This window comes from Alligator mississippiensis, chromosome 10 (genome assembly GCF_030867095.1).
Source record: "Alligator mississippiensis isolate rAllMis1 chromosome 10, rAllMis1, whole genome shotgun sequence".
In the NCBI taxonomy this organism is placed as follows: Eukaryota; Metazoa; Chordata; order Crocodylia; family Alligatoridae; genus Alligator; species Alligator mississippiensis.
In genome coordinates this window covers 41,389,869-41,403,351 of record NC_081833.1, presented here as the reverse complement: position 1 = coordinate 41,403,351, position 13,483 = coordinate 41,389,869, and the positions used below count along the sequence as shown (strand labels likewise).

The window sequence follows — 13,483 nt, the reverse complement described above, 5'->3', positions numbered from 1 at the left end:
TCTCCAGTGGAACTAACGACCCACTCCCTGAGGACTGGAGAAGAGATCAGTACTTAGAGAAGACGAGCAAATCAGACTAGGCTTTTTAAGAGCATTTGCGAGCTTGAATAGCATTAGCTTTTTCTGCCCTGTCAGATCTCAGGTCAGAAAGTCCACTGGGACATTGGCAAGTGGTTGTTATTAAACAGAAAAGAAATATGGTGCCATGAAAACATCAAACTCCTCTTAAATACATATCTAATCTAGTCAAGTATATAACATCAGGGAATCACCTTTAACCATACCTACCTTTGACATAAAAAACAGAAAGGAAAACTGAAATACTGTAAGTCCACCCACACTAGTGATCAGAAGCTGCTAATGGGAATGTGTGATGTACAGCACGTTGAACATTTACAGATTAGCTAGCTGTTGGAGGTAAGATCACACAACCATAGCTGCCATTGCCAACAAACTCTTTTCCCTTAACTGTCTGGCAGGCTGTCTTCCACAAGTAATAATCTGTAATGCCATGTATAAAAATCACAACTGCACATCAGAATAGCTATAATGCAGGATGAAAGCATGCCTTTACCTGGTGCCTCCCTGGTGCCAATGAAGCAGAATTGCCTTTTTCTTAACAAACCTAGCCATTTTTCTTACATTGAAGTTACATGTGTCTTGCTGTGTAATTGAAGATGGTGTCTGCCTGATAAAGTAAGCAGCAACTTGCCCAGAGAAAGCCAGGGCTCAGATTGTCTGGTAATGCACACCTAAGATGATAGAAATAGTAATTCTTATGTCTTATGAGGGAAGGGAGGGGGTCTTCCTTTTTTTTTTTAATGTCCTTGAAAAAATCGCTGTTTCAGTCACAGGGCATCTCCTACAAATGATTCCTTAGACCTCACCTTGCTTTCTGAGCTGTTAGAAGTGCCCCATCAGCATATTTGTGCATGGTCTTACCACAGAACTGCAGCCTCCTTCCTCTGCTAACACAGTCCGTTCTGTCAGTCACGGCATGACTTGCTAAGGATGATAAGTGTCACCCCGTAGCTATGTCTACCCTGCCCTGAGCTCTCACTTCCCTCTCCTTGTGTCATAAATTCTCGGCTGTGGGTTTATTTTTCATCAGTTGTGGAATCTGGGTTTGTGAAGCCCAAATTATGTCAAATCCTGAGGGCCTGTCCTGCTTTTGAAAGGAGACAGAGAAACAAGGAGAGGGCAAAGTGAGGGAGCAGAAATCCCTTTTTCTCTAGATGTGTCATTCTAATATGCTTTATAAACTTGAATTCATGTAGCAGCTTCTTAAACAGTGCCATGTTTGTAGAGCAGCCCCAGCTGGGAACCTCTCCCAGGCAGGACTGGTGCTATCGAGCTGTGTAATTACAAGCCACTGCAGGGGATTTGAAGTGTCAACAAAATCTGAACACACTTAACTCTCTTCTGTCCTCAATAGCAAATACAGCCACTGGTTACACCACCAGGTTTACCTTAACACAACATAGATCACAATTTTCCCATTTCTGTTATCCTGGGCTGTTTATAGCAGTTAAATTGATTAATGAAGGTTATGAAAAGCTCAACTTACTTAGAATAAGTATTTAAATGACAGTTGAAGCCTCCATTGCTATTTCACTTCATGGCCCCACTCTGAGGTCTCTGCCGATCACATCACAGCAGTTTGGGAGTTGCACATCAACAGGGGAACTCTTATTCTCATCAGGTTTTGTTTTCTGCCTGTCTGTTCTGAAAGGTGGCTTTACAGTCAGCCACCTGAGCTTACCTATTTGTGTCTCAGTGATTCCCAATCCACTGTGATCACTTTACAATTCAAATGAGGGGTTTCTGTTGCTAGCTGCCTGCCTGTGCATGCAGTCCAGCCAGGGAGAATCTGTGAGTCAGGTTGAGGTGACTCTTTACCCATTACCCCCAGCAATAAACTATTCTGCAGGCAAACCACTGCCCTCAGTAATGCAAGTGTGGCCCCATTGCTTTTAGGATGTGTGTACAGGGGTTACCAATAGCAAGAATAGGCACCAAGAAAGGAGGTACGGGCTGGATAAATGGACTGTAAGGTGGATAGAAAACTGGTCGGATTTTTGGGCTTGGAGGGTAATAATCAGTGGCTCGATGTCTAGTTGGTAGCCGGTATCAAGTGGAGTGCCCCAGGGGTTGGTCCTGGGGCCAGTTTTGTTTAATGTCTTCATCAACAACCTGGAAGATGGCATAGAGTGCACCCTCAACAAGTTTGCAGATGACACCAAGCTGGGGGGAGTAGTAGATATGCTGGAGGATAGGACTAGGATTCAGAATGACCTAGACAAATTGGAGGATTGGGCCAAAAGAAATCTCATGAGGTTGAACAAGGACAAGTTCAAAGACCTGTACTTAGGAGGGAAGAATCCCATGTACAGACTGGGAACTGACTGGTTAGGCAGCAGTTCGATAGAAAAGGACCTGGGAGTGACAGTGGACAGTAAGCTGAATATGAGCCAGCAGCATGCCTTTTTGCCAAAAAGGCTAACAGCATACTGGGCTGCACTGGTGTGTTGCCAGCGGGTCAAGGGATGCGATTATTCCCCTCTATTCAGCACTGGTGAGGCCTCATGTGGAGTACAGTGTTCAGTTTTGGGCCCCCCACTACAAAAGAGATGTGGACAAATTGAAGAGAGTCCAGTGGAGGGCAGCAAAAATGGTGAGGGGGCTGGGGAACATGACTTCTGAGGAGAAGCAGAGGGACCTGGGTTTGTTTAGTCTGGAGAAGAGAAGACTGAAGGGGGGTTTAATAGCAGCCTTCAGCTACCTGAAGAGGGGTTTCAAAGAGGATGGAGGTGTAAACTGTTCTCAGTGGTGGCAGATGACAGAACAAGGAGCAATGGTCTCAAGGTGCAGCAAGGGAAGTTTAGGTTAGATGTTAGAAAGAATTTTCTCACTAGGAGGGTAGGGAAGCACTGGAACAGGTTACCCAGAGAGGTGGTAGAAGCTCCATACTCGGAGGTTTTTAAGACCCGGCTAGACAGAGCTTTGCTCGAGATGATGTAGTTGAGGATGATCCTGCATTGAGCAGGGGGTTGGACTAGATGACCTCCTGAGGTCCCTTTTAACCCTAATTTTCTATGATTCTATGAAAGGCACTAGCGTAGTCTCTTCTGGCTTTCCCTGGGCCAGGACAGAGCTGTGACTTAATTCCATGTTATGCCGTAGAGACACCTAGAAAAATTCTCACTTTGTGGCACAAAACAGTGCATCTTCATCATAGTGCATGTGAGGAATCTTTCTGTTCACAAGGCTGTTCAGGGTACATACAGCAAGGGCATGAGAAAATTGGGGCTGTGCTGTTTGGGAGGGATGGCATGATCCTGTCCTTTTTGCCTGGACTCTGGGAACAGGAAATGAGGCAAGGGATTACAGCCTCAGCTAGGATTATCATCCATTACCAGCTCGAATGATTATGAAACAGTCATGCATCCCTTCTCCTCCACTATTTGGAGAAGATAGCCAGCCCTGAGCTTCTTCACAGCAGTGCTTAGGCCTCATGGCTGCCTCTGCTACCATCAAGCCATGGTTTAGTGAGAGATGCATGGGTTTAATGAAAAGATGGCACTACAAGGTGAGATTGAAGTCCTCTAACTGGAGCCTGTACAGGAACTGGGTCAGGCTGTACACCTTGGTCCTGTTTCCATTCTGAACCTCTCTCCATGGAGGGGAGCAATGCTGGCTAACTCTAAAACAAGTCCTGGCCATCCTTCCCCAGCAAGAAGGGCAATTCCCACAATGCAGGGCCTTTTTGTTTTACTATAAGCCCTTTGGAAGGGAGTCTGGGTTTTTTTTCAGTGTCTGTGGAGCATTAATACAGTGGATCCCTAATCTATGAGGGTTTCTGCTTGCACTACCCCAGTATGATAATATCCTCCCCCCCCTTTGCGGTGAGATTCAAAGCTGCTAGTGTTAAGAACAAATCCTGAAGAAAAGCAGCAGGTGGGCTGATTAAGCCACATCCCAGCTCCGTAGCACCCCTTTCTAAGGTTCCCTTGTTTGATTATCATCTGTATGCTAGATCCTTTCTATCCAGGCACTTTGGCATCCCCCGATCACGGAAGTATCTGAGCCACTCACAAGCACCTCATGGCTTTCCGGTGCAGCAGAGCAGTGTTATTATCCCCCTGTTTACAGAGGGGAACTAAGACTCAGAGACAGCAACCCAAAGCAACTCAGAGAGAGCGAACAGCTAGCCCAGATCCCATAGGAATTGAGTTTGTGACTCCTTTGTACCAAGCAGCACATAAAACACAAGAGCTTCCACCTTTCTCGGTACAGGTGGCATTAGTGTCTGCTCCCTTTTCTTGACCCAGGGGCATCTGATGCGTTTTGCATTGTTTTTCATGACTCCCCTGAATTTGACCACATGCTTTACAGCCTTGTTTCCTTGCTGGGTAGGGTGGGGCAGAGAGGTTGAACAACACGGATCCCTTCTCTCCCAGCAGCGGTCATTCTGTTTCCTTAGAAGTTCTCTTGGCTGGAAGCTGTGCCTCTCTGCTCCCCTCTGTTGCCACATAGAGCAAAACTGAGACATGACCAATCTGGCATTTCAGTTAAATTCAGTGGATGCCTGTGCCAATGTTTCCATCAGGGGAGGTTTATCACTACTCCAGTATCATAAGCATTTTGAAGTACTTCCAGACTCTAAGAGCTTCTAGTGACATGTGCAGCCACTTGACCCTCATTTCTGTGGCTTGCTCGACTGCCAGATACTTTTCATATAAACACATGCTGCTATGGCCCTGTGGTCTTTTCTGCAATCGTGTTCTCCACCCCCCCTCCACCCCAGCGTCAGTAGTTAGTAAAAGTGAGTGTCTCCATGTCCACAGGGACAGTAATGGTAAAGCTGACCGATAACCTCCAGGATTTTTCATGCCATTTGCTGGTGGACATAAAAAGCCTCCATGGTTATGTCTATGCTATGTCTCTACCTTACACTGGCCCCATTGTACAAGATACTATCTAAACAGGTAGTAAAAGGTGGGGAAGAGGAGTTTAGTGGGCAGAGCACTGGACTAGCACTGGGGAAATCAGGTTCTTTTCCAAGTTCAACTCCAGACACATCTTGGTACCTGGGGTTAAGCCACATAGGAAAGCACAAGAAAAGCTATCTGTAGACTGGACTAGTCGTGCCCTATCTCACAGGGTGTAATGAGAATAAGAGTCATTGACTGTGAGGAGCTCAGATACTATAGGCCTCATAAGTACCATGACAGTTTATCCCTTGCAATCAAAATGGAGAAAGGAAATATCATCCCTGTTGTACGGCCAGGCAGTCAGGATGAGAGAAGTTGAGTGTACATCCATTCTGATACAGAGGTCTGACTGCAGCCAAGTGTTTGTCTGCACTGTGATCCAGAGATGCAGTAGGAACTCCTGTAAACATACCTGAGCATTTTCAAACTGGCTAGCTCAGGTACTGGGAGCAACACTAACTAACCAAGGATTCTGGATGAATTGTCTGTAGCTGGAGTCCAAGCTGCTGATGCTATGCTGCTTTTGGTGCTTGAGGTAGCTAGTGTACAGGTAGCTTAGATATATCTACTTGAGCTGTAGTCACACCTCTAGCAGTATACATACCTTCTAAGGGACTCACCTAGAAGACATCTATACTGGAGTCAGTGGCTCTAGAGGCGCAAGGTTCTTGGGTCATTTCTCACAGGAAGAAGGAAGGATTAGCTGATAGGAAGGACAAGCCCCAAGAGAACACAGTTGGCTTATTGTCCCTGAAAAACCAGCTCGGGCAGACTGGCGATTCATTGGAAAAAGTTTTTGTGAGAGAAAAGAGAGCTAACTGAACCACCCCAAGAATTTGGATCTCCTGAGTCTGAGTCCCTGCTTTCCCAGGGCCTTGCTGTGTGTTAAATCACTCTGTTTTTTCTACATTTGTAGGCAGAAATAATACTAACCATACCTCCAGGGTTATTTGGCCATACTGCTGTCACCTGGCACTGCCAGAAGCCCTGGCTTGTAGTGCTTCATCTGAGAAGCACCATGGTTTCATCTAAACCAGAAACGCAGCTCCCCACCCACTCTGGTGTTACCTCACAAGGGGACTTCAGGTCAGGAGTTTATTTTTAATGTCTCAGGGCATCCTGAGTTGCCTCTGCAAGCCAGACCATTTGTTAAGGGGTCTTGTTATGAACATAGCTATGGCTGTGAGTTCAGCTGTGGGAGGCCTGCCTGTGCCAATGGCAGTTATTAGTGAAATCCCTTTCATCTCTGTTGAGACTCAAGCTAACTCGTGTGCTCCACTGAGATCACTTACATACCAGGCCTGGATGACTCTGTACAGGCCTCTGCTGTTCAGACCTGAACTCTCAGGTGAAGCACCACAGGCCAGGGCATCTGGCAGTGCCAAGTGACAGTCAGACCAGCCCCCAGGATCCCAGAATCTGTGTCCCCACCTTGGTGCAGTCCACTCCCATTGGTTAGTTTCCTCTTCCACTGACATCCTTTTCTTTTAAAAGGGCTTTAGTTAATTCAACCTTTCCTGCACACACGTGCCTGCTGCTGTCTGATACCCTCCAGCACAGCCCCTGGCAGGCAGGGGGTGGCTGGCAAGCACTCTTTGATCACTTGGCTCCACTCATTCTTTGCCAGCTCACCCTCTCAGCTGGAACGTTTCATGCTCCTTGTTTCCCAGGGTCAGCCTGACTCAGCAGAACCTCTTGCAGCCTCTGCAGTACCATTCTTCATGCCTAATGGGGCGTTTGGAGGCAGCCTATCCCCAGGCTCCTCTAACCTCAATCATTAGTGGGGGAGATAGAAGGAGGGGTGAGTGAAAAATCATGGTCCAGCTACAGCCTGACCCCAGGGTACCAAGCAGTGCATTAACTCTGTAAGGCATAAGGCTCTCTTGGGGGTGCCCCACTCCTCCCTTTTCCTTTCATTTTGAATCCTCTGGCAGTGCCCTCAGGAACTTGGGGTCTCTTGGCATTCCCAGCAGAAGTAAAAGGCTAATGTCATTGGCCTTGACTGGGTTAGCACAGTGGCAGGCTTTCCCACCCAGGGCCTGAGTGGGAGCCACCGTAATCTGGTGCACTGGATGAGAAGAAGAATCTGTAGAGATAGGAGGATACTTCTGCCTTTGTAGCCTGTCAGTCTTTGTCTTCACTGCTATCCAGAGGGGCAGTTTGGCTGGCGTGCTCCTATCTCCTTTTGAAACAAAGCTAGCAGAGCCGGGTCAAACAGCCAAGAGCTTCTGTGCATGCAGAGCCCTGGAATATCTGTCCTCTCACTGTCCAGCTGGTTGGTAAGTCTGTAACCATCAGTACTGAATTGGAGAAACGGTTTCTCCAGTTTAGCAGTCACTGGCCATTCTATGTGACCAGCTTTCATAGGGCAGAACAGAGCAGAGCAGGCAGTCAGTTATCTGTGGAATGGTGGCTTATGTATGTCATGGACTCCCAATGCTGAGTATAATGACCTTGTGATGATAGTTGAATGTTTTCCATGGTGGAACAAAGGAAAAATGAGTGTGATGATTCAATTACAGCTCCACTTTGAATTGCAATGTCACTCCCTCTGTAGGTTAATTAGTAGCACAGCCCCCAGGCTATCTGTGGTACGGTTTGCGGCAAAGTACATTAAAATGCAGCTGCAGCTCATTAACTAATGACAAGGTGCTTTTCACACGCACTTTGTCCCTTGCAGTATTTTAGACACTTCTCTGAGAGATCAGGGGAAATAAATATTCAGGAGAAGGCTTTCCCACTGATTAGAGCACTAAAGGAGAAGGACACAGGAGATGCAGGTACACTTCCCAGTTCTGCCCCAGACTTCCTGTGTGACCTTGGATCATCCCCTTAGTCTCTCTGTGCCCCAGTTCACCCCTGCTACCCATAGAGAATTGTTTGGATAAATGCACTAAAGAATACGATATTCTGAAATAACATAGGCTCATGAATGGGAGTCAGGGAAGAATAATGTATGGTAAGTATAGCAGCAGGGATGTTTTCTTGCAGACAAGTCTCCAGACCTCTGTTTTGAGTCCATTAATGGTGATTTTAGGGGGTAAATTCCAATGGATTTTGTTGTTGTCCCCAAGGGCAGCTGTTCCATCCTCAACATGGAACAATCCTCAACATGGTTCTGAGATGAGCTGGGAGTCACTGGACTCCCCCTTACTACTCACCCCATGAGTGAGCACACGTATGAGTTGCTTTGAGAAGCTCTCAGGAACTTTCCCTCAAAGCAATGTCCCATGCTGCAGGCCCTGGGCATGGTGTCTGTGCTGACCCTGCCACTACTCTTTGGCTCTTTCTCCCCTGCAGGTACATTGAGAGGAAGGCATTTCTGGATCGGGTGGACCACAGGCAGTTTGAAATCGAGCGCGACATAAGACTGAGCAGGATGAAGCCGTGATGTGGATGTGGGAGTCCACTCCCCTGTGGACATGCTGGAGGGTCTGCAGGTGGCTGGCAGCCATCTACTGAGAACAAAATGCAAGAACAGTTTTTCTACCCAAGACTTGACCCCTCTGTCCAAGCAGGTTTTTCTTTTTCCTGTCATAGTTAGGAGATGTTTGTCAATAGGTGGGGGCGCTTCAGGGGTTAAATTGCTCAGCAGATGACAGTAGCATATAGTTCTCTCTGCAGGAGTGACTGGTATGATTCTGGTGGGCAGTATCCAAAAGCTGAAAGCCCTTGGCAGGGATCCTGTGCCATCTCTGTACACTTCTGGCAGTGAGATGGGTCAGGCAGACTTCACACTGCAGCACTGGCACAGACTGCAGGAGTTGGCACATTTCTGCTTAAACAGGCAAGGTCTAGCACAGCACACAAGGGAGGAGGGATGTCTCTACAGTACAGCAGTGCCCAAGAGCCTACAGAAGGGAGGATGAATTGAGACTTGCAACATGCTTGAATACAAAATAGCCTCCTGGGGTCACCACAGAAAGGTTTCCTGTTCCAGTCGTCTTTTTTTTTTTCAAGACTGCTTGGTAATTGTGTGTCATTCAGGCCTGTGGAATTCCAGGTTTCATCCTTTCCTCCTCCACTTCTCCAGCAGAGCCAGCTGGGTTTGATTCTCAGACCTCCCAGCACTCAACTTTCCTCCCGAAGAGTCTGAACTGTGTCTGTTTGTGTGTCTATTTTTAAGCAAGAAAATTAATAAATCCTTCCTCTGTTTTGTTCCCATTCAATTTCCCATGAAGAGGAGAGCAGCAGCAGGCAGGTATGGGGGGCTGAGTCCAACCATTCAAACTAATAAAGTATTATATATGGATGCTTTTGTGTTTGGGGGAGGTTTATTATTCATTATGCAATAGCACCCATCATACTGGGCACTGGATTTCCACGCAGTAATAGACAGCTCCTACCCAAAACTGTTTACAACCTATCCAGGCAAGGCAAGACAGACACCATTTTACAGATGGGGAGGACAAATTAAGCGGCAGACCCTATGAAGGACGTGCACTGGGACTAAGGTGCCTGCAGTGGGACTAAGATAGCAGTTCCAAAACTGTGGTTTGCAACCACAGTTGCAGAAACAGCAGATGGGGTCACGAGAAATAAAATCACTTTAATTCAGGGATGGACAAAATACAGCCTGTGGGCTAGATCTAGCCCACCAGGCAACTTCATTTGGCCTGCAGGCACCCACCAACTAATAGTACCCTGCCCAGCCCATGTGCCTCACTCCCACCCTCGTGCATAGATGGGCCTAGCCCAGCCAGTGCGCAGCTTACAGGCAAGGAGGCTGCTGCTACTGGTACAGCTGCGGGGGGACCTGCTCGGCTTCCCCCACCCAAGCCTGCCTTGTGTGCACTAAAGAAGATAGGCTCAGCCATGGAGCAGGGCAGGGACAAAGAATCTGTGACACTGGAAGCAGCAAGGAAGATACCATCCCTGAATGGTCAGCATCTGACAGAACCCCTGCAGTTCACACATGCTCAGGTCAGTTATATGCCAAGTCATGCCTTTGGCAGGCTGATCTCCCCACATCACCCTGCCTGGTACATGGTTAAAGCCATAAATAAGACTCACAAACATCTCCTGTCCCATGAGACAGAGCAGTAAGCAATATTAGCCCAATGTGCAACAGGAAAGTTGAACACAATGTACTTGAGCAAATCATCCAAAGCAGCGCCATGTCAGTGTCAGCTCCTTCCAGCCTGTGCTTGCTATCCCAGTCCCTTCTCCCTGCACTGTCCCTAGAATTGTTTCTAAAGGGTAAAGTTTTATACTGGTCTAAGCCCCTCTGAGTGGCCAAGCCCAGAGCTGTGTGTTACACTGGTCACAAGTTGACAGAGAAGCCCCATCCTTTAACTGTTACTCATCTTGCAGGGTCTCATTCCCAGCAGACTTAGCAAACTTGTGACTTGCTACTGTTGGAGCCTAACATGGACGCTGTGTGTCCTGTGTCTGTCCACATAGCTGGTCTCAGGAAGGCTGCTGTCAAAATTGGCATCTTCACTGTCACTTTTGCTCTGGACGCTGATCCTCACTTGCAGCTCTTCCAGAGCTTTGATCCTGGTGAGATTTGTCACTCGTGACTTCTGCACCTGTTGATCAAGGCAGGTAGGGCTGCACAGGGTGCAACATGTGCAGGGTCTTGTGAACATGTCACTTTGTGCCGGCAGCTGAACATTTCAGACTTTGGGGGCACTACCTTGTGGAGCGTGTTGAGGCTAAGGCCAAGTATTGCTTGTCAATACATGTCAGCAGAGGTGTCTGGTGAGTGCAGGGCCCCACTCTCCACACCCACCAACACCCAGATATACTCCAAACCAAGAATTTTGCCAGTAAACCTGCTTGAGGGTCATCCTCACTGGCTGCTTGGCAGGCTAGCTGACACTGAGGGCTCAAGGGTGGGTTTTGGGGACAAGCCCAGGGCTGGTTCACAAGTGAACTTCCAGGTTTGGAGCCAGTACCTGAGGTAGGCTTGGCTTCTGCAGGGCATGTCTAGTCCCAGTCTCACTGGAACCTGCTGCTCCTACAGCAGTGTAGACAGGCCCATGGCTGCTCTGGGGTGCTGGGTTATCCTGAGCTCCTTTGCTCTACCCTGGTTTTTTTATGCAGCTGCCTGGGGGTTAGAACTGCAGAGGTAATGGAAGGCACCTACTTGTTGCTGAAGGGCATGCAGCCTCAGAAGGGTCACTGCCCTGCTCCTCTTCTAGGCCAGTACTGTCCTATTCAAGCCACCTGCCGAGTTTCATAGTTTGTAGGGTCGGAAGGGATCTTGACAGATCATTAAGTCCGACCCCCTGCTATGACAGGAAAGAGCACTGGGGTCAAATGACCCCAGCAAGGTGTTCATCTAGCCTCCTCCAAGGTAGGAGCCAGCACCACTTCTCTTGGAAGTTGGTTCCAGATCCTAGCTGCCCTGACAGTGAAGTAGCGCCTCCTGATGTCTAGTTTAAAATCTGCCCTCTGCCAGCTTGTGACCATTATTTCTAGTCGCTCCCGGTAGTGCTCTGGGGAACAGGGACTCTCCCAATGCCTGATGGTCCCCCCCTAACTAGTTTGTAACAGGCCACTAGATCCCCCCTCAGCCTTCTCTTGTGAAGGCTGAACAGGTTCAGGTCCCTTAGCCTCTCCTCGCAGAGCCTGCCCTGCTGCCCCCTGATCATGCCAGTGGCCCTCCTCCAGACCCTCTCAATGCTGTCCACATCCCTCCTGAAGTGCAGCACCCAGAACTGGATGCAGTACTCCAACTGCAGCCTGATCAGTGCTGCGTAGAGGGGAAGGATCAGATGCAGATACTAGAGGGATATTAACTGCAGTTCTGAGTACCCATCCTTTAACTGTCCCTCATCTTACAGACCAGATATTTCACTCTGACCAGAATGATCTTCTTCCAGAGAAACCTGTCCCTCTCTCTCTCTTGCTTTCTGAAGAGGTCTTAGGAAATACCAACCTCTCTGCAAACACAAGTGTGTGGGAGAGTTCACAACCCTTCTAACTGACACATTGAATAGCTTATACCTATCATCCCTACTGTAATGGCAGGATAGGTTAGGGATAACTTAGAGCAGCTAAATTCTTTCAAGTCAGCAGGTCCAGATGGGATGCACCCAAAGGTACTGAAGGAATTGGCTGAGGTAATTTCAGAGCCATTGCCTATCCTCTTTAAAAACTGATGGAGGTCAGATGAGGTCCTGGATGACTGGAAAAGGGCAAATATAGCAACCATCTTTAGGAAAGGAAAGAAGGAGGATTTGTAGAACTACAGACCAGTCAGCCTGACCTAGATACCTGGAAGGACCATAGAGCAGGTCCTCAAGGAATCTCCTGTGAAGCACCTAGAGGAGAACAGGAACAGCTAGCATGGATTGACCAAGAGAAAGTCATGCCTGATCAAACTGATTCCTTCTATGATAAGCTGACAGGCGCTGTGGATGTGGGGAGAGCAATGGATGTGATATACCTTGACTTAGTGTCAAAAGCTTTGCTAATCTCCCTCAACATTCCCATTAACAAGCTAAGGAAATACAGACTAGACAAAAGTCCTGTAAGATGGATACATAACTGGTTGGAATGTTGTACTGAAAGAATAGTCATCAATGGCTCAATGTCTAGCTAAGAGGAGGTATCAAGTAGGGTTCCCTTGGGATCTCTCTTGGGTCCAATATTGTTCAATATCTTCATTAATGATTTAGATGCTGGGATTGAGTGCATGCTTAGCAAATTTGTGGATGTCACCAAGTTGGGTTGAGTTGCAGATAGTCCAGAAGGAAGAGGTAGGGCTAGGATCTGGAATGACTTGGGTAGACTGGAGAAGTGGGCCACAATTAACCAGATGAGATTCAGCAAGAACAAGTGCAGAGTCCTACACTTGGGATGTAATAATAACATGTACAATGGAATTGACTTTGTTCAGTCTGGGCCTTGTTATAATCTGGCCCCCTCTTTCTATCTCTGGGCCGCGTGGGGCCCTGTCTTGCTCTGTCCCCTTCTCTGGGGCCTCTCAATAGTGCTGCCCCCTCTCTGGCGCTGGGGTCTCCACACTGCTGTGGGTCCCCTATGAGGCCTCCAACCCCTAATAGCCTCACCCAAGCCACCGGTATATAAACAGCAACAAAACACCAGCCCCTGGGCTGTAACAGAAATTAAAGTTGCCTGGCTAAAACATCATTTACGCCTACTGGGGAATACTCCATCCCTCCACAGTGTCAAACGTTGCTCCTGCAGTCAGGCTTCCCCTATCTTCCCTGAGAGAGCTCCTTCCCTCTTGGCCTCAGCCCCTGGGCTTTATATGGGAGCCAGGCCCTGCCCCTTCTGGTCAGCTGACCTCCTCTGGTTGTCTTGGCAACCAGCAGCTGTGCTCATTACGCACTGCTAGGGCTCTTCCCTTAGCAGTTTTCTCCCTTCTTAGGAGCAGGGTACCTAAGTGCTCTGTGACACACCTCCCCCCTCAAGATTCAGACTCACCGAGCCAGTTTTTGATTTTATCCGCCGCACATCCTGTTTCTGTTCTCTCAGGTCTTGGCTCTTTTTTCTTCGACCACCTAGACACCCAG

The 13,483-nt window shown here is 48.1% G+C and overlaps 1 protein-coding gene across 4 annotated transcripts in view; it reads left to right on the top strand.

Moving 5' to 3' along the window:
- CFDP1 (craniofacial development protein 1) overlaps nucleotides 1-13,483 on the top strand; it is a 255,468-nt gene that overhangs the window by 153,514 nt on the left and 88,471 nt on the right. Inside the window, exon 7 of one of the 4 annotated variants that reach the window (XM_006258752.4) lies at nucleotides 8,295-9,246. The exons of the other annotated variants lie outside the window; for them this stretch is intronic. Coding sequence (XP_006258814.2) covers nucleotides 8,295-8,385 — 91 coding nt within the window. The 3' untranslated portion in view covers nucleotides 8,386-9,246. Of the gene's footprint in view, nucleotides 1-8,294; nucleotides 9,247-13,483 lie in introns of those variants that run through there. 4 annotated transcript variants of the gene reach the window in all.